General features: G+C 34.7%; 1 protein-coding gene across 5 annotated transcripts in view; it reads right to left on the bottom strand.

Moving 5' to 3' along the window:
- The window catches only part of GRM8 (glutamate metabotropic receptor 8), a 310,552-nt gene that overhangs the window by 107,178 nt on the left and 182,839 nt on the right, over positions 1 to 20,535 (bottom strand). For all 5 annotated transcript variants that reach the window (XM_072920891.1, XM_012568966.5, XM_072920901.1 and 2 more), the window contains one exon: positions 11,724 to 11,924. In XM_072920891.1, the coding sequence (XP_072776992.1) occupies positions 11,724 to 11,924 (201 nt within the window). The remainder of the gene's footprint in view (positions 1 to 11,723; positions 11,925 to 20,535) is intronic.

Here is a 20,535-nt window from a genome sequence, read left to right as displayed (position 1 = left end):
AAGAAATGCAACTTTGATCACCTACATCATCATGTGTCTGTACTGTTTCTGTTATTTCTCATGGAGAAAAACCAAAAAAAACCAATACCATATCAGTAGTCCTTGTCTCTAATCTATTCTGTTCAATATTTCTAGTGTTTCAATCTGCTGAAGTTATAAGCCCTTCTGTTTTTCTGTGCCTAACCTTATTACTTTCCATTTCCTAGCAACAAATCATATGGTTCAGGAACAAGCTTTTGACCCTGTTCTATAGGAATCATGTTCATTTGTTCTCACCCTCAGTGCTTTTTCCACAGTCTTCTATTATTGTCAGATTTCATCATCCTTCAACATTTCCCTACTCAGAAATCCTTTTGTTACATATCTATCCAACAATTCATACCAAGATGTGTGCTTATACCTATTTAATACTCCATTAGAAACCATTAACAAGTCAGGACCATGAAGATAAAAGATTTACATTTTCAGAATTTTTTTTTCATTGATCTGGTTGTTATTGATTCTGACAGAGGGATCTCTGAAGGAGGACAAAGAAGCAATTGTATCAGTAGCAAGGAAGAAAATCTAAGAGAATTTATAGCCATCTTTACAACTTTCAAAGTGGCAGATGGACATACAAAATCAAGAAAATAAGGTAGACAGATCTATATTAATTTTTCATATATGATCCTTAATAAAAGATCTATGTATAATCTTGGAAGACACTGAACCCCATGAGAATAATTCCCTTTTTTGATAACCTCACATTTAGCCACTATATATCGACATTTACAAGGTCTGTGTTATCACAGACTCCAAGGACTTTACAATCTGAAAATCATCTATGCAAAACAGGATTACATTTTTACAAGACAAGGAACAATACGAAGGGCCGGGCTCCAGATGACATTTTTAGTGACAAAGATCTAAATTTAATTATCTAAGAACTGTCCATGTGGCACCGATTTGCATCTCTGTTACAGAAGTACCAGCATTTACATTCCCTTTTTCAGAGGCTCCTTAGCCCAACCAGTGAGGCACACAGATTCTTCTTCACCCATATTGCAGCTTGGATCCAAAACGGAGAGGCACACTTCTTTTTTGCCTATTTCTCTGATCTGAGTTGTCCCCTCTGGACAGAAATCAAGAGAAATGCAGCTACAAACTCACAGGAATCCTGGATGCTGAGGGAGGCAGCTCAGCTCTGCTGTCACAGCAGTACCCTGGTATAAGGGAGCCCTGCCCTAACACAACAGCCAGTTGTGTCTATGTAATGTGCAATAATTCACTAAAGCACTATATCTAAATCACATTTTATCCCTTCATATTTGCTGTGCAAATTGAGGAATGCATTAGGAACTTGAATTAACAACTTGGGTTTAGGAACATCTGCTTGAACATCACTTTCTTTATTTTACACATTCCTCAGAATTTTCTGTTTCACTATACAAGGTTTAGAAGAACTCTCTCTTAAAACAAGACACTTATCAAAACCATGTGCATTTTATGCCTCGGTAAGAAAGACACGTTGCCTAAGCACATTGTGCATAAACAATCTCCCTTGCTGGTAAAAAATGGTGGAAGTGACAAATAGAAAAAATTAACAGTGTTTGAGCTGCAATTAGTCCATGCATAAAGGAGGATCAATACAACAATTTGTAACTATCAAAAGCTGGAGCATTTAAAAGCCAGCTGGCTTGGCAGAAACCTTCCCACAGTGGCTGTATGTCAATATAAGGATTATTTTCGAGCACCCTTAGTTGTTTTTCTCGAACATGATAAGCAGTGTACTCTAATATCCTGAGGCTTTCTCTTCAGATCTCTGGGTAAGACTTGGAAGAACCACACCAGAGACTGCACTAAATTAGCCTTTCAAGTTTGCACAGTTTGGCATGTTTTGAGGAGTCTAACTGCCCTGTAGCTGCATATCCTGCATGCAGATGATGACTTGAGGTTCCATATATCATTTTTGACTTCCCTTAAAATGCATAATAATCATCCCCAAAAAGTGGGACACAGCTACCATAACTGGCCATATTATGACTTGTGACTTGATGCTACCTAGGGATATATTTATAAAATGTGATTATGTGTGACACAGGAGCATTGCCAATACATTTTTGTGTCTCAAATCAGGATCAAGCTATATTGGAGCAAGTCCAGAGTAGTCCTTGGGTAGCTGAAGAATTATACAGGAAAACCAAATATTGATCCAGCTAGAGTTCAGGGTGAGCAATAATGTATCTTCTGTGATGGTATCTGCTTCCTTGCCCTTACAGTCAAAAGAAAGAAATCTATTACTTAGGTCTCCATAAGATACAGCATTTTGCATTTTTTTCTCATCTTAAAGAGTTTGATGAGTATATGTATGGCAAACCTGGAGAAAAAAGAAATTCTGAGCAGGTAGCAGAGTACAGTGCATGGGTGATATATAGCTACCTCCTTTCCACCAAGTCTGTACAAACTCTATCCTCTGCCTGCCACAAGTAAGCACAAACTCCCTTGTCTTTCCACTGAAAAACATACAGCTCCCGGGAAATATTAATTTAGTGAATGTCAAGGACTATCTCTTACTATGTCTTAGGGTGATTTTATGATGTTTTTATCCCCAGTTGTCTGTTTTGCTTATGCTAGATATTGAGTTTCATGCTTTTAAGATTAGATTGGAGAGCAAAAGGGTGGAGAAGGAAAAGCACTGGAATATTTTTGCAGCTGTATTCAAAAACATAGAGATAAGAGCTTCAGCTTATTCATTTTCTCATGTTTGTGAATACTTTGCTTGTTAAATAAACAGTTTTTGCTACTTCTCTCAAAGGAGATTTACCTCCCAAACTGGCTGGGGGAAGGGCCGCTTGAATCTGCTTTCTAGAGGAACCCCTTTGAAAGTTCCCTCCCTAAATTTGCCTTAAACCAGAACAAATACACGGTGTTGCTCTTCTACTCCTGCAAATAAACATATGTGGCAGAGAGCACATCTATAATCTCAAGATATTTTTATTCCTCAGACAGCTCAGGTAACCACTCTGTTATTAGGATGCTTTCCAAGCTCTTAGGAACTATCTTCTAACATACAGCAAGTGCAACACCCAAACTCAAAGCTACATCTAAGTGACTATATGATACCCACAATAAAAATAAGTAATTTTAAATGCAATTTTTTTTCTATCAGTTTGCTTGTCAGTTGACCTGGATTTTGGGTTTTCTTATCTTTTTAATAATCCTTTAGAGCTTGTTAAGTGATGGCTTTTCAATAGCTGGTGTCCAGTATGGTTGATGAACACTGGTATTCCAGACCCAATAAAATAAAAAATACATTTTCTATCGAATATAGTATGGTTGAAACTTTATAAACATAATGTCAATAAACATAATATTTCCTAGATCTTCTGGTTAGAATATAGACTTTTAAATTTTTTCAACTAAACAATGAACAGATAAAATTTAATATCTATTTTTCAAGAAATATTTGTTCAAACTGATGATTCTGCTCCCTTTCTGAATGTAAAATAAAAAGGGTGAGTCATTTCAATTCAGGTAAATACTCACAATCTCACAGCATTCAGGTTGGCTCATTGGGTTTTAATTCTTCCAAGCATTGGAAACTTCTGAACAGTAGTAACTAGAATCAATTTCTGTCTTCTGTGATATTGAATGTGATTGTGCTTGTAGGACAAGATCACAGATTAAAGATAAAATTATTGCAATCATCCTCTCAGAACATTTTTCCTTGATTAATTCAACCTGAATAGATCAATTTTCTACTTCTTTATTGTTTGTTATATTGGTAAATTCTAGTTACAAATGTCTTGAGCAACTCTGAATCCTTATTCACTTTAAGTTAAAACATGTGGGAAAATATTACAAGGAGATATGTAGTTAGCATATACCTAGAATTACAAATACAAAAGAGTACTGCAGGAACAGACATAACATTTTGGGTCTAATCTTTTCAACAAAAAACATAAAATGCTGTGTGGCCAAAATTATTTGATACCTTAATCCTCAGAAATAATAAGATATATTTCCTTTGCTGGATTAGAGAAGCTTCTAAGATACACTGTCTTCCACATACTTGATATTTCATACTTTAGATAGGCTTTAACCAGCCATTGAGAAAACCTCTGACTTGCAGCTGACTGCAGAAAACACAGAAGCAGGTGAGTGTCTATGGTGCCTAAATGCAAATGAACAGATTCTCTCTGGTAGCCTTGAGTGGTACCAGCCTTCCCCAGTTATATGAAGAACAAGACACTTACATTGGAATTACATTGGAATTCCTCAGCTACTGAAATGGGGAAACTAATTGGCCTGTGAAGGATGAACTGAATCCTATCTCTTTCCTCTTGAATACCTTGCTTAGTTTTCTCAGATTCTCCCTGGTTTTGCTTAAGGTCACATCTGGTAACAGGGTCTAACACATCTAACTTGCTCTTGAATCCAGTATTCCTTTGATTATACACCCAAACTTGGTCGATTACTGCTGAGTACATCTCCCTAGAGCAGGAAAACTAAACAGTGCCATCTGATGATGCCAGTAATGCCTACAAACTATCAATTCTCTCTTCACTGTAATTCCTATGATATAGTATTTAGCCTACATGATTTCACTGCCATTCCTTTTAATATAAAGAAATTTTTATTTTTCTCTTTATATTAGAATGTAAGATTTATCAAGATACTTTCACTGACAGTGACCCTCCAAAAGAATTACTCTATTTTTTGAGATTGTCACTTATAGGCCATTACTAGATATAGATAGATCACTTTTTACATAAATTATTTATAAATGCAGCTTATTTATACTATCAAATGCCATTAACAAAATCTTTTCCCTTTTTTCTTCTATATTCTCTCTAATGTGTCTTATTTCTTGTTTAAGTAAATGTTGTAAGAAAATAAAAAGGCTCATATTATTCAGTTACAGAGGTATTAAAGCCAATCCATTTCCCCTCACATCTGTCCTGATGGCATGCAGAATAGTTTTATTACCAAATAGGTCATAAATCACTAAGTGGGGAAAATTAGAAATTTGTACAAACATTCTCATCTGATTTGGTAAATTTAAGAGGAGATTTTAAATCTAAACATTCAAGTTAGGAAGCTTTCCAAGACACTGTTTTCCTCAAAATATATGTCAGTCCTTCCTCCTGTTAATAACGTAAGGATATCTGAAAGGCTTAAAAATGCTACAGAACGGACACTGTGTTGTTTCTTACACAGACTAAAAGGTAAAAATCCCCACAATTTCTTTGCAGTCAGATACTTTTTTTGCTTGGAATGGCAAGGGTTAATTTGTTCTGCCTCTCTGCTACAGCTTGAGTTTTTCACTTGATCATAGTAGAAAGGATATCCGTACTTATCAGGAGATGCAAATCAATTTTCATTGAGTAATGAGAGTAAATCCTTTATCACCATCCCTAATATATTAATTATTAAAATACCTTATGAATTAGACCTTGTTTCTCAAAACAGAATTGACCTCAGTCAAGTTCTGCATCATGAATTTTGTATGTGGAGCATATATATTGCTCAATTAATCAGTACTTAAGATCTGTACATAAGCAAAAGCACAGCTATAAATTGCACTTGCTTTTAGGTTCCACATTCTTATTTCACACCAATAATTTTCTTAATCACTGATTTTAATCACACGGTTTTGTGGTGTACCTCAGAATCACAGCAGCTCCAAGCACTGATTGCTGAGCCTGCTTACATTATGGCCGTACATTACTTAAATCCATTAAGAGTGATTTAGATCACTCTGCAATTTTAGTTTCTTGTACAGCCACCTGGATTAATTCCATTAAAATAATTAGCATGCCAAAGCAGAATTTATTTGAAATCATTCCTTGTTACTTCCCAATAATAAGTTAACACTGGTTAACAACTCTTTAATTTATTTAACATAAAGGCTTGGGAAATTGGACATCAGGTTTCTTTGTTACAAGCGGTGTTCCCTAGCTCCCAATGCATTTGCAAACCAAGTCAGACACCTGTGAAACTATGACAAAAGTACATGAAAATAATTTTGAATTTAATTTTATTAATTCAGTTCTATGTTTGTTTAAGCTTTAGCCATGCTTTCAAACATTTCTCTTACCACCAATATTTCTAGAAAAACTACATAGAATTATGACATGTGATATAGGTATGACAGAAAAAACATCACAGATCTTAATAAAATTCCAGCAGACATTTCCCCTGTCACTCCCACTTCTGCAACTGAAAGCTTTATCTGTTTTTTTTAGCACAGTACAGATTAGTAAAACAGATGAGTAAAACTCACTACCACAGTGAGTCTTAGCAAGATCAGCAGAGTTCTGCCCTTCCCAACTCGTTAATCTTATTTATCCATATCTGATCTACTCATCTGCTATTATCTCACATTATGCTTAGATAGTTTTTTGACCCTATCAGAATACGGTACCAGTGGCATCCTATGATCCAAAGTGTTTCTGACAGTTAAAAGTTCTAAATTATGAGCTGCCTATAAGAACTCATAACTTGCAAAAAAATGCAAGACGTGCCCAATTGAAACTATTTTTAAAAGTTGTTTTTTTTTTCTCTATGGGTAGTTGCAGACTTGAAAAGAGGAATTTAAAAAACCTGAGTGAGGAGCATAGCACCAGTACATTTGAAGGGGAACATTTAGTTCTATTGTGCTTAATACCTCAAAAAACGTCAAAACTTATCAGCCTGAAAGTTCACCATTTTAAAGCTTCTGTTTTAATGAAAAATAATGATTTGAGAATGCAAATTTTGTACTCAGTGAAAGAATAAAGCTTTCTTGAAGAAAACATTTAAAACAGTCTGAATATTAAGAGCTGAATATTAAGTCAAGAGAGTTCTGCATAGATTGATGCCTTAGCAACTTCACAAGATAGCAGAAGATTAATTTTGTAAACGGCTGATTCCACAATAATGATTCTCTAGCAGGTTCAAAATTCTTTATGAAAAATCTCATTCTTCTGGGGTTTCTTTAAATGTTCTGTATAAATGCTATTTCTCAGGAAAAAAAATATTCCAATGTAGAATGATCATTAATTTTTATTTTAGTCAACACCTTATTTTGAATTAGCCTGCTAGCTTCTGTTCTTTTATTCTCATTCTCTGGTATTACTCTTCCCTTTCAGGATGAATTTTTTTTGTTATTACCTTTTTAAACGGGGTTAATGCTGCAGTGTGTCTCTGTGTGTTCAGCCAAAATTAATCTTTCCTTAAAGGCATTAAATTAACATATCTATAAAACAAATAACAGCAAGGCTTTCTCGTCCACTCAGACTATGAAATTAGTTCTGGAAGAATAAACTAAAGCATTGTAAAGCGGGGTTAGGTGATAATATTTTTCTTTCTTTCAAGTCCAGATAATATTATAGAATCCCAGCAAGACTGAGGTGGGCCGGGAACTATGGAAATCATCTAGTTCAACCCCTCTTTTTAGAGTAGGCTCAGCTAGAGGAGGCTGCCTGTGTCCTGCCAGGTTTTGACTGTCTCCAAGGATGCAGATTCCATAACTTTTTTTAGGCAGCCTGTTCCAGTGTTATTGTAGATTTGTGACAAAATCTGAGAAAGGAACATAGTTGCTGTACTTTGTCCAGAGAAGACCAAAGAAAATGCTGCACACTTAGAATATATTTCAAGTCTTTTCTTCACCATGAGAGGGAAATGATGTTGCAGTGACCTCCTGAAGAGGCAGATAACATTTACCTAAGCACTGATGGCAGAGGGGAGTCAGTGCTTCCACCTATTCTCTGCTCCATTCTCCATTATCCCTGCTTGCATAAAAAAGTCAAATTAAAAAGTATCCCTATTACTCCTCAGGAAAAGTAGCCCACCAAAGCAAATAAGATGTCTCTTTTCAAGTATGTGAGTAGAGGTCAAGTGCTACCCTTGCCTTTATAAGTTTAAAACTCATATTGTTATATCTGTAAATACATTTTGTTACAGAGTTACATATATCCCTAAAAGTTCTAAATTCTGTAACTATAAATACAAATATATAACTAAAGGTGGGCAAAAAAACAGCTACCCTACACTGGTTATAAAGAGAGTGCTAGGGAGGAGAGACAAACACAAACAAGAGAGGTGGAGGGAAGAGTGTTTTATTCCCATCCAAGAAATAGCACTGCATCTATGCTGTAATTCTTTGCCTGGAAGGAAGTACAAAGATAAATCTTTTTCTTAAAATGAAAACAAAAGCACCTTTGAAACACTTCCATCTACTGCAAATGTATGTTCAAGTCCTGTTCCTGCTAACTGATGAGCACTTATGTTGATTCAACAGAACACTTCTCATGAAGCACTCAGCACATGCCAGGGTAAAAACCCTTATAAAACACCTGCTTTTTTTGTAGACAGAATAATGAGGTTAAATGGAATGAGAACACTAGAATAATGTGATGGGAGAACATATTGAATCATACCACAATTACACTATTGTGCATACCGCCATTTATAAATCTAATTAATATAAAAGCTCTTCGCTTTACAAAACTTTAAGTAGGAAACACCAGTTTTGCATAAATATCACATTTGGATACAAAGAGCAATAGGAAAAATCTTTCAAATGTGGCAAATTATTAAAATAAGAACATCTTCAATGATTATATTCACTTTTCGCCTAGGAAAAAGATAAACAGAACCATGAAACTTTCAAAAGTTGATCAAAGAACATATTCATTGACCAAAAAAAAGATGAGTCATGATCTACTAAAAGTAACCATCAAGAATCAAAGGTACTAAGTATGCCATATCTTAGAACACTGCTTTTCTATTTTCATTTGAAAATACTTCAGGTGTACACAGTTATAAGCTGTACTAGTTGCATGCTAGAAGTTTCTTTTCCTGTTAAATTAAATTAAAATTTTAAAATTACCATTATAAATCAAAATGAATTGAGTCTAGAGACTGTTCTTTCCTAGCTGCCCTGTGAAAAACACAGGCAACAGTAAAACAGGAATCTACAGTTAGCAGCAACTCACATCTTGTGTACAAATAAATTTCTTCATTTCTATTACCAATCAAGTTCTGTCCCATTTAAAACCATTATGAACTAGGAGTTTTTCTGCATTTAGCATACAAGTGAAAGAATATCTAAGCAGAAACAAATGTCTTATCAATCACATTAGTTCAATGTGCACTGTTGGTTATGGTCACCCTTCAGTCATGAAGGTGTCATGGAATATTACACAGATGAATCCTTAAGGGAAGCAAATCTTCAAAATTTGTAAATTAAAATAAACTAAGTAAAGAAAAATAAATTACCTTCAAAGAGATTTCTTGTAATCTAAAGCAAATCAGTTACGCTCATAAACAGAAAAATCTCAGTTTTCTCACCCCTGCAAATACCCTCCATAAGACAAGCAGTTTTCCTTCAGAATACAGATCACACTTTGAGGTGATAACCATTAAGTTGAATGTGTCAGCTGCTCTTGAACCTGCTCCCTACTACATGAGTGAAGAGGAATATATTGAATTGAGGTGAGAAGTTGGTTTAATATGCGTAAGGGTAGGATCATCTGGAGAAATTAATATTGAAGAAAAGGAAAAAACTGCCAGTCTCAAAAATGCCAGTTACTTCTTGGTGCATATGTACGTGTACATATATATTTTTTTTAATTGTGAATATGATTATATATTGTAATTGACTACTCAGGGAAATTTGGAGGAGTTTCCACCCCTGTAGTTATTTAAAATCATTGGCTGGGCATGGTCCTGAATAACCTGATTATGCTGATCCTGGACTAGGCACTGGGTTAGAGTAGGTGGAGGTCCTTGACAGATTCAGATGGGCTGTGATCCTCTGATTGATAGGGTAGAAAAATGGTATCTTGAATAGCTAAGAAAGCCAGGGTTTTCCTTTCATTTATCAGTTAATTTTTAATATAAGACATTATTACTGATAGAGGCTAGGATGTACATCAAAACTGACACACAGGATTACTGTTTACTCCCAGCACAAGAAGTCTTGTAGCCTATGTAAAATATTCACCTCTGTCAGACACAGCAGTAATGCTGTCCTGAAGAACAGGAATTGTGGATTAATAGAAAAAGGCAAAGTGTTTAAGACCTTTTTCTTCTTATCCCTCTGAATGCATGACTAAGAAAATAAAATGTTTGGGCATATAACACACCCAAAAAATTGGTACACTGGTACATAATGTGGACTAGCCTAGTACAGGGAATATTAAATATATACCATGGAGCAGAAAGTTAATATAACATAAATGTTTCTTTGTCCTCTTTGATTTTTTCCCCCTATCTTTCAGTAAATCACTCTTTCAAAATCAAATACATTTTCCTTAGTGTCCAGAATGCTTTCATCTCCGTTTACTGCCATACTTTGAGTCAGCAACAGAAACCATGACAGGTATTGATGAAATATAATTACCTAGGGAGTGGAAGCTTTCATATAAAAATGTACAGCTTATCTTATTATGCTAAGCTTTCATGCTCACCAAATTAAAATAGATCACTTTGTGCTTTAACAACACAGACCCAGAAAAACATCTACTGGAAATGTAGGTAATTATCACTGCCAACCTTACAATATGCTGCCTACCTTTGTCATCATCAGAATATTTCCTTTTCCAGCAACGTACTGTGTTCCAGGTGTTCTTTAAAATCACTAAAGAATCATTTAACTTTATATTCCTGGAGGCAGGGATTCCCTTTTCATGAAAATTGCATAGGAAGAAAAAACTGTGAACTATAACCAACATTCATATCAACCAAGTAATCTGGTATATTACCTAAAGCAAAAAAACTTCCACTCAGTAGTTAAATTCAAAAAGACCTTGTATTTTTCAAAAGTTCTTGTAGCTGTGGTCATTGGAATAAATTGTGACAAAGGGTGCTTCTCTCTGAATAGTTAGAAAGCATGTGTAGAGCATGAATTACCACCAAGTAAGGAAAAAAATCCCAACCAAAACAGAACAAAGTACATAATTCCATTTCATTGTAAAATAATGGAAAATATTGTCTATAATAATTATGACTTCTAATGAAACAATTTCGTGTTTTGGCAACTTTATTTCAACATCAAGTATGTGCTACACATTTCAAATTTACATTCATCAATTAATCCTGTTTGTTATTGGCTTCTACTGCTAACAGCATAAGCACCTGTAACAACATTTTCCCAGCAGGCAGATCCCAGCTCCATAGACTATTAGTGTTGTTTAAAAATATGTATTTTAGTTGTGTTAAAGCTCATTAAATTACTGAGTCAAAAACAATTAAATGGAAAAGAAGTTGGAACTGTTAGTGAGAGTTTTAATTGAAATTTAAATATATAAATCAAAAGTAATTTCACTATTTATGTAGGAAATTATTAATTAATTTTAGAAGGAGATTTTCAAAAGGTTATTTTCTTAAATTTTTCCTCTTGCAACCACTATCATATGATTTTCTCACTATCAGTAAGATTGTATGAGTCCTCAATTTGTTTCCATAATAGCAGCTTTTCACTGGAATATTTTGATCGACAGATTCATATTTTTAACATCTTCCTCTTTTGGGAGCAGCTTAATGTTAGGATGAAAAACGTTAAGATGAAAAATACACTAGAGGTTTCAGAGCAGGTGGAAAAACTCACAGTTCTGATAAAATGAGAACTGCTTCTAATCCTGTTTTCCACTGTGCCTTAAAGTATCCTATATAAAGAATAAAACCCAACTTGTCACTTATTTAAGTGACACTTATTTAAAGGAGAGAAGGGCTCAAAAAGAGTACATGTAACTTACCATTAAAATTTACTGCCCGGATGTAGCTAAGTAGTTCTTTTCCATCAGTTGTGCTCATTCTTGGGCACAGACCAATATATCCAGGACAGAGATCTTTATGCATGTTGTGCAGGGCATAGGCCATGGAATATACTGCATCAATGACAAACTGAACTTTTCCTTCTTGTTCATAGGCTGAATCTCTCGCAATTCTTTCTAAGCCTGTGGAAGAAAGAGAAAGAGTTTACTTCTATTGGTGTGTGCACAAGTGTGCACCTGCATGAGCACTTGCATGCAAAACTTCACACTGGAATGTAAATAATTACAGCTGGATTGACAGGTAAAGTCAGGATTTGTCTATCCATCATCTAAATAAACAAGACAAGGAGAAATATGGCCATCTGGTTTTGCCTCTCATCATTGTACACTCTGCCAGGTATGTAAACAGTATGTTGATTTCTGGGCTAGGAAAGAGGACAGAATATTTCATTACAAGAAAAAGATATGTAGATATGTATTTCTACAACCCAATAGAAAAATTCTCTCTCCTCCTTATTGCAAAAGTTGTTTATTCTTATTCATGGGACAGTTCTAGAGCAGCCTGCCATTCTGTTTTAGATAAATTTAGGGCTACCTTGATTTTTGTCCCTGTCTATTGTTTGATAAGCATTATTTAAACATCTCAGGGAAAATAGCTGAATGCTTGCCAAGTGATGTGACCATCTGTCTCCATAGTGAAAACTGCTTATTCTACAATGTTTTCCTGTATTTACTAGTGAATTATGCTTCATGTTGACAGCCATGTACTCTTTGCTGTTTCCTACAGGGACATTTCTCCTTTAGAGGGAGCGCAGAGCAAATCAATACATCATATAATTTTTATTCTGCAGCATTGCCCAAATTCATCATCTATGTCCAAGTACAAGGGAAGTTTTATGTTAATAGGTGATACTCCGTAGTGGAATTGTTAAATAGAAAGATCAGAAAAATTATATTTTAAGTAAAGAATCAACATGAATCCCATGTGCTATATAGAAGTTCGGATGCTGATTTCAAAGGCTCAAGTCTTCATTTTCCAGGGAAAAAGTGATTGGCAAATCTTGATGTGAAATTTGCCCTGCTGAAATATACTTTGAAAATTCTCTTGCCTCACTGAATAGAACAGACACCAAGGTTATCTACCAGGTTATAAACTCATTCAATTTGCAAATAATCCAATCATATTATTTAAGATTATATAGAAATGAGACAAAAGTTTATGCATATTTTAAAAAATAACTCTCAATATTCTTTTTTATTGTTTCTTTTTTATATCTAAACACATCATTTTATCAGTTCAAGGTATCAATTTTTCTGAGTCCAAATTTATAAAAGTACACTGTTTGTGCCTGAAAATATACTGGACACAAGACCTTTTTTTAGACAAATTATGCAAGCCCATATGACAAGGGAAAAAAGCCAGGGAGCATACTCAGAAACGTTTCTCCTATTTGTCTGCTGCACTTCAGTACCTCCATCTTGCACTACAGTAATAACATATGAACAAATCTGTAATCTGACAAGCAGTAGTGGTTTGTGATTTAAACACCTCTGAGCACTGGAAGCGATAGATATAGCCTTGAAAAATCATGGTGTGCTCTTATTTCTCCTCAGGGATTAGTTAAAAAAACATAAAATCACTATTCTTGAAAAGCTAAAAAACAATTGAAAAATAAGGCAGAGATCATTTTTGTGATTTGTACAATTTGCTTTACAGACACCTTTTAAGATATGCTCTCTAATGAATGCCAAATAATTAATGAATAATACAACTGTACTGCAAATAAATAAACAGAAAAAATCCTTCCTTGAACATGCTGAAAATTACACAATTAGTTGCAGTGCATTGCCCGGACATAAAAGAGGACATGAAGGATAGAAAACATGAAGCTTAATTAGTTTACAAATTTACTGACTTATTTCATTTGGAAACTGATGGGTAGAGCTCATGCTCTCCACTTTAATTGTTCCTGCCTTGTTAAGGACTCAGGGACAAGAGAAGGACAGAGTTTACAGAACTGCTGCAGCCATAGAGCAGTCAGTAAGATGGATGCACTCCCAGAGCTTCCACGTTATATAAACAGGATGGTCAGGACAGGAGGAGTTAAAAGGAGATCCACTTTTATTACCAAAATAAATATAATTCCCATCACAGAAATGGATATATGTGTATGCTGAGAGGTGGGGAGCTGGTGAAAAACAGAGCGGAAATATTTTCTGCAATAAATTCTAAGTCATAAAACACTAAATGTCACAAACACTTAAGAAAGTATACTGTACTAAGTGATACAGACTTTTAAAGGGAAAAAAATTATTCTTCCCTATGTTATACTGTAGTTTAAATACATATAAAGCATTTTTGCATACATTTCTTCCATGGCATAAGATTTCACCTTCACTCTTTACAGATATGCTATTATAAATTAATTTATCACATAAATTACAGAGGAAAAAACTCGTTTATTGGGACTGAATGTGTTTCTATACATACAAAGGGGTAAGGGCCATCACAGAATTACAGTATTAAATCAGTCAAACCCAGAATGCAATAGACAAGAGGAGTCTCTGCATAGCTAAAAATCACAGCAAAAAAAAAAGCTTTTTTTTTCTTTTCATTTTCTCTTTCTGGAATTCTCAAACATCTAAACTAACAATTTGTAAGGATGACAAGAACTCATCAACTTAAATTACACCGCACCGCTCTAAATAGATGTTTATGTATAGAAAAAAAATGATGCATATTGTCTAAACCATAAATATGGTCAGCTCCTACAGACATAATATTACTTGATTGGAAGACATGATAATAATTTTTCTTCAGACTTGTATTACAAGTAATAATTGTTTATTTATAGCTTGACTCTCAGCTCTACAAGGCATGTTTCTACAAATACTGGTGACTTGAAGTAACATAAAAATTTGTACCTCATCAAATAAATGTTTTAATGCTTCCTTAATGATCACTTCAGTTGCTTATCCTACAGTTTTTCCTCTGGAAAACTACTTAAGCTGTGTCATTATTAGAAAGAGTGAGAAGGTACTCCCAGGTCTCAAACCTGCAGTTGGCAGACCCATGGTCTGACAGTGTCAAGAGCAGAGATGAGAACTGGGCTCAGCAGATCCTGACCATCTCTTCCTGATCTCCAAAGCAACAGAAATCCTGGAAAATGTGCCATGATGTTTTCCAGCTGGTTTCCCAATCCAGCTGTTGAAAAGTGCAAACCTGACATCAGCAGGATGTCAAGACTTTCTCCAACTGAAGAAAGTGTGTAGACATAAGTACTAATGCTATCATCGTGGGCTTGAGAAGATCTAGGAGAGCAGTGACAGTAGCCCAGGAAATGTCAGCTGTTCCTGGATCAATCCATTGGAAACCTCTTTTAGAAACACAAAAGCAAGCCAAAGGAATGATTCCATAAAGCCTGTAAATGTGAAAGAGCTGCTACAGATACTCTTGCAGCTCCTGAGCAAGAGTGGCAAGCTGGAGGTATTGCCTCCATGCCTGCACACCATTTCCCCTTTTCATCCTGTATTTCTTATGCTGCAGGAATAAATGTGTATCCTGCTCAGGACTGTGTAACTCAGCTATGCAGGGAAAGATAAGGAGCATAACAGTAGGAAGGTGAAACATGGATTAAGTGGATAGAGATGTGGCTGGGACTACAAGTCTGAGGGGCAAGAAGGTGAAGCAGGTAGTATTGTCAATTCCATGGGCATGAATTGGGAATCGAGAGATTTTCAGGGAATGTAATCAAGATAAATTAGGCCCTTACAATCATAAATTTAAATTTATCTTCATTAAAATTTTAAGATCAAGTAGTAAGTAAATAAAGATTAATGTAAGATAGCTGAGGTATGGGTGATGGTATCACCTACGAAAAAGGAACAAGGATCTTAAAACAATCAAAACTTAAGTTGCTGATCTTACTAGAAGGACAATAATCTGATGTGTGATAAATGTTGCATAATTCATCCAAGTTTTAGAAAACTTATTCTTAATGACAATCTTAAAGCACATGTTGAAATCATTTCTGCACGCATATAAGTCTATGACAGTAGAAAATATCAGAGTAAAGATCCTAGTAATTTTTTTCTAAGGAACATAAAACATTCTAAATAAAGCAAATGGATATACCTGTCTTGTAACTTGTGACAGAGAGGGAAAACAATACCTTTTATTTAACTGCCCAATTTCTGAAAATCACTAGTTCTCCTAATATTTCAGAGCAATCCAATTCCTTCTGTCTCACAAACCTGTTTCCATTTAGTATTATTGAAAAAAAATTTATATAAATGCAATCTACATTATCTCTCCTGATTATTTCTATATTTTTTTAATTTCCATCCTGTATAGCTATTAAAATTTTTTTTATGGACTGTGCTTTGAATAAGGGGAGAAATATTCCTGGGATAATGATGGGAGGACAAGTAATGTGGAAGAGGGGAGAAACAATTGCAATGATCTTAGAATATTTTCTCATGAACAGCTTTTATTCCATTTGCCTCTCTTTATCTGCCTTTTTTGTATATGCTTGTGCAGAACTACTGCTCAAAGACAGTTGGACCATCTCTGCAACAGTTGGGGTATTTTTCCAATATACCTTCTGTTTTTACAAGTCTAGATTTTGGATAACTAGTAATATATTTTTATTTCATAGTGGCAATTCACATTTTTTTTTACTTACTGCTAAATTATTTATCTCCATTACTTGGCTCTCAAAACAGTTTTACTTAAGCTGCACTTGGAAGCAAAGGAAATCAAAGACAAATATTGTGTTCAGTTGATTGTGTCTGTGGGCCAATCCCGATCACAACTAAAATATAGTAATTTGTAAGTGGTCTCCCACTCTTTAGCTCAGGCATGATGATCCTCTGTTTGTCAGAGTTAGGTAGAACTCCCCACCTTTGCAGCAGAGTTGTTTCCACAGAAAGCCGGCATCTGTAACTAAGCCATTTCAGCAGCTCAGCAGGAAGCACCAGGAGCATATGTTGCTCCTATTGAAGTCTTCCCGATTATTCAGCTGTTTTCCTCACACATTTTGGAGTTTGATCTCTCTGAGCAAATACTGCAGATCATCATCTTCTGTTACAGAAACTTAAGGGCATTATATACGTTTATGGTGGGGGAGTTGAGTTTTCTAATAGCTGTATGGTAAGAGTGATGCATGAGTTAGTTTGCAGAGAGCATCACAAAACCTGAGGCTTCTCTGTGATATTGTGGTGTCAGTTTAGGAAGCAATTCAGAGACAAAACCAAGGATTATATCAATTTTCTCAGCCATTCCAAAAGGAAAATTGAGAATGTAGAAGCAGAGACAGTAAAATGAAGCAATTTAACTGTCTGCTGTCCTCCAGCAACTGATGGATGTGGATTTGTAATTTAGTGAATTGTCCCTTGATGTAATTTTTGGGGGTTATGACTCTTTACACTGACTCACAAAAACCCCAACAATACAAAATAAAAATAAAAAAACCTACAAGACAGCAAGATCAATTAGAAAAAGTCTGAGAAAAAAACTTTTCAATCCCTACAATTAAACAGATATTTTTAAAAAATTCTATTCAGAACTGGACTGAAACTTTACATATTTTAAACACTTTTTAAATACGAATTAGCAAAAAGAATATTTCATATTAAATGAATATGCTCCAAAAATTTTCACTCTAACATTGCCATAAATGAAAAACTAACCTTTCTTTTTGCTTCATTCTGTAACTGAAGTATCTAAAAAAATCGTGGCCTGCCCACAAACATTTTCATTGGAAATATCATAGTCTTTTTCCTGACTTTCACAGTAAATCAGACACATGTTTCAGAAAAATGATTCTAGCAAATGCACAGAAATACATACCAAAGTGGAATTAAAGCATTATCATAGTTATATTGGAGTGTTTTGCTGCTATTACTATATGTGACATTTACTAGTGTTTTCTCTTAGGAAAGCAAACAAAGGTTGCATTACTAAAATAAGATTCACTATTTTCTCATTGATGTACTTTGAGAGAGTCTCTAAGAACAGTTTGAATGTTATTATCAGAGTGAAAGAATTTCCTTACCCTAATTAGTGCCTTAATATTGCTTAATTATAGCTCCTTCAAATTGTGTACAGAGTTGGGGAACACAGGCACTCAGAATTCTCATACATTCGAAAAACCAGTCTGCTACATCTAGCAGTGACAGTGTTGTGTAAATTATCTTGCTGAGCCAAAATTTGCTATTATAGCTATGTTTAGCTAAACACTAATGTCTGCATTAAAATAAAAATGATACGCCATAGGATGTGTTGTCTCCTTAGCCAACCACACCATGCATTTAAAAGAAAATGTGTATAAAAGAATACAGTGGAATAAGCAATATTCTTTTCAGGCACATGACTAGTCAGTGTCCATGTAATTGCCCATGTTGGAACATGATATTTAGTATGAACAGAACTTGATACTGGCTATAACATTTTCTAAAGTTGTATTTCCTTGTTATGAACAGATTGCGACTTGGAAGCTACAAAAGTAGAGATCCGGTTCACTGGTTCACTTTCTGACTACCATGTGTCTGACAACCTGACAGCATAAAATACCTCCAGAAAAAAAGACAAACACTTTGGAAGCTTAAATAAAAGGGAGAGAGACTATTTCATTCCTAAGCAAGTATGCAGAGGAATAAATAAATCTGACATCACAATCGGTTTCATTAGATTTTGTCCAGCTTTTAAGCCAGAGAGCAAACTACAGCCAGCTTCTGCAAAGATTTCTATATAATATTTACTAATATTCTGAAACTTCCCTGAATATTTACATGGTCTTTTAAATATCACTCTTTCCTCTTTTGCTTCTTCTGTTTATATTTTAGGAAGGACACTGAAATCAGAGATTTATCTGTTTTGCTTGACTCTTATACTTCTGCAAATTTCATACCATATATTGTGGGAGTGTGAATATATCATTGAGAAGTATTCATAATCCGTTGTATCTTTCATCCCTCTATACATCTAGTTTTAGTACATATCAATGTTAGGCAGTTGTTTCTCTCTTATTATGGTATGACCCTTTTTAAAACCCTCTAATCATATCTATTTTTCTTTACTTGCAAAAGTAAAAATTGAATGCACAGGGTCAATTTGTCACATTTAAGATTTTATTGTACATATATCAGTATAGAGTAACACATGAAATTATATTTCCCTTCTAAAATGATGAGTTTTACCATTAACACTCCTTAAATCCTAAGCAAAAATAAGGAATTTCAACCTCAAAATTTGTAAGCTTGGTTTGTGAATATGAAATGTTGGTTTACTGATTTTTCACCAAATCAGTACAGGAAAAATGTTTTAAATATAAAAAGAGATGCATTTTTCATAAAGAAATAATGTTAAAATATTTAGTTCTGTTATTTCTGAACAAAATAACATAAAGGAAAGAACTTTCTTAATGTTCGCTAACACAAAGATCGAAAGGCTACCTTAGCAAATACATTTTAAATGTTGTTCAAACTTTAGGTGCTGTCAGTGTTAGTGCTAGCATGAATAGGTAACCAAATATTTTGCTACATTTCTCAAGTTTGAACAAATTATATCTTGAGGTAAGTATGTAGATAGGGTCTACATTTTATAACACAAATTACCTATGGGAATTTCTATCTATGGAAGAAATTTCTAGTGTAACTTGTCCAGGCACAAAGGTTGAAATAACTGCTACCCTTTTAAAATCCCACAGGCTGCAAGCAATTCTATGCAGACTTCAATGTATAACTCCAAAGCCTACAGCAAAGGCTATCAGCAAGAGTAAAGATTCAGTACGAGTAACTGAATTTATTCATTTTCTGCTAGCATTTAAACTCAGAGGACCTTCAGCACATACAGCAGTGTGTATAAAAATCTTTTCTTCTGCTTATTGACCATGAGAGCTTTCAAATTTAAGTTTCAGACAAGCAACTGAAGGGACTTTCGTCCTCAGGAGTATTATTTTTAGTTATAAAATTGATTGACATCATGCTTAAGAAAGACTTCCTTGCAATTAGAAAGCACTTTTTGGAAGTATATACAGAAAAAGAAGTATCCAAACGCATCACTTTCTGAAGCACTTGTGGCCATTTTTATGAGTCTATTTGGAGACTAAAAAGTAAAGCTGCACCAAGTCTTCACCAAAAATATTGCAACATCTAAACTAATCATATTAACTACTACTAAACAGAGGTTCAAGCATTCATCTATTTCTTCAGTTGAGATGAGAAGCTCCAAAAGAGCAGAACAATGCAGGTTGCAAACTGTTTGTAGTCAGTTATTTATCAAAGTAGCATGTTGAGATGTTTTTTTGCCCTTTTCATCAGCTATAGCTACTGTAGAAATTCAAGACCTCTTCAGCTGGAGTCCCTTCAATGGAAGGAGCTTTATGTGAGAGTCCCTTTGCCGGTATCAGAGTGCTGGGCTGAATTATCATGAAGGTGATGTGGGCTGGATGTCTGCTCCGGCTTGGCTTGAAGTCTGCAAGCTAAGGGACAGCAATATTCTAACAGGGCCATTTCTGCAATGAATATTTGATAGCTTTTTGATGCAGAGAATTTAAATATAGATTTGGAATGTACTGTGAATTCCCACTCAGAGTAAGTGTTTTGATGCCATGATTCATATGAAGTACTGAATAACTTTGGTTGCTCCTGGAAGGGAGCTTTCATCAGCTCTGCGTATTTGCAGTTGGTTGCTGAGATAGGATGAATCTCATGCAGCTTTAGCAATACAACAGTTAATTGTCAAACCTAATCAAAAGTTTTTTGTTTCAAAGAAAACACTTACCCTCTCCAA

Source organism: Taeniopygia guttata, chromosome 1A (assembly GCF_048771995.1).
Source record: "Taeniopygia guttata chromosome 1A, bTaeGut7.mat, whole genome shotgun sequence".
In the NCBI taxonomy this organism is placed as follows: Eukaryota; Metazoa; Chordata; class Aves; order Passeriformes; family Estrildidae; genus Taeniopygia; species Taeniopygia guttata.
This window is presented reverse-complemented; position numbering and strand designations above follow the sequence as displayed.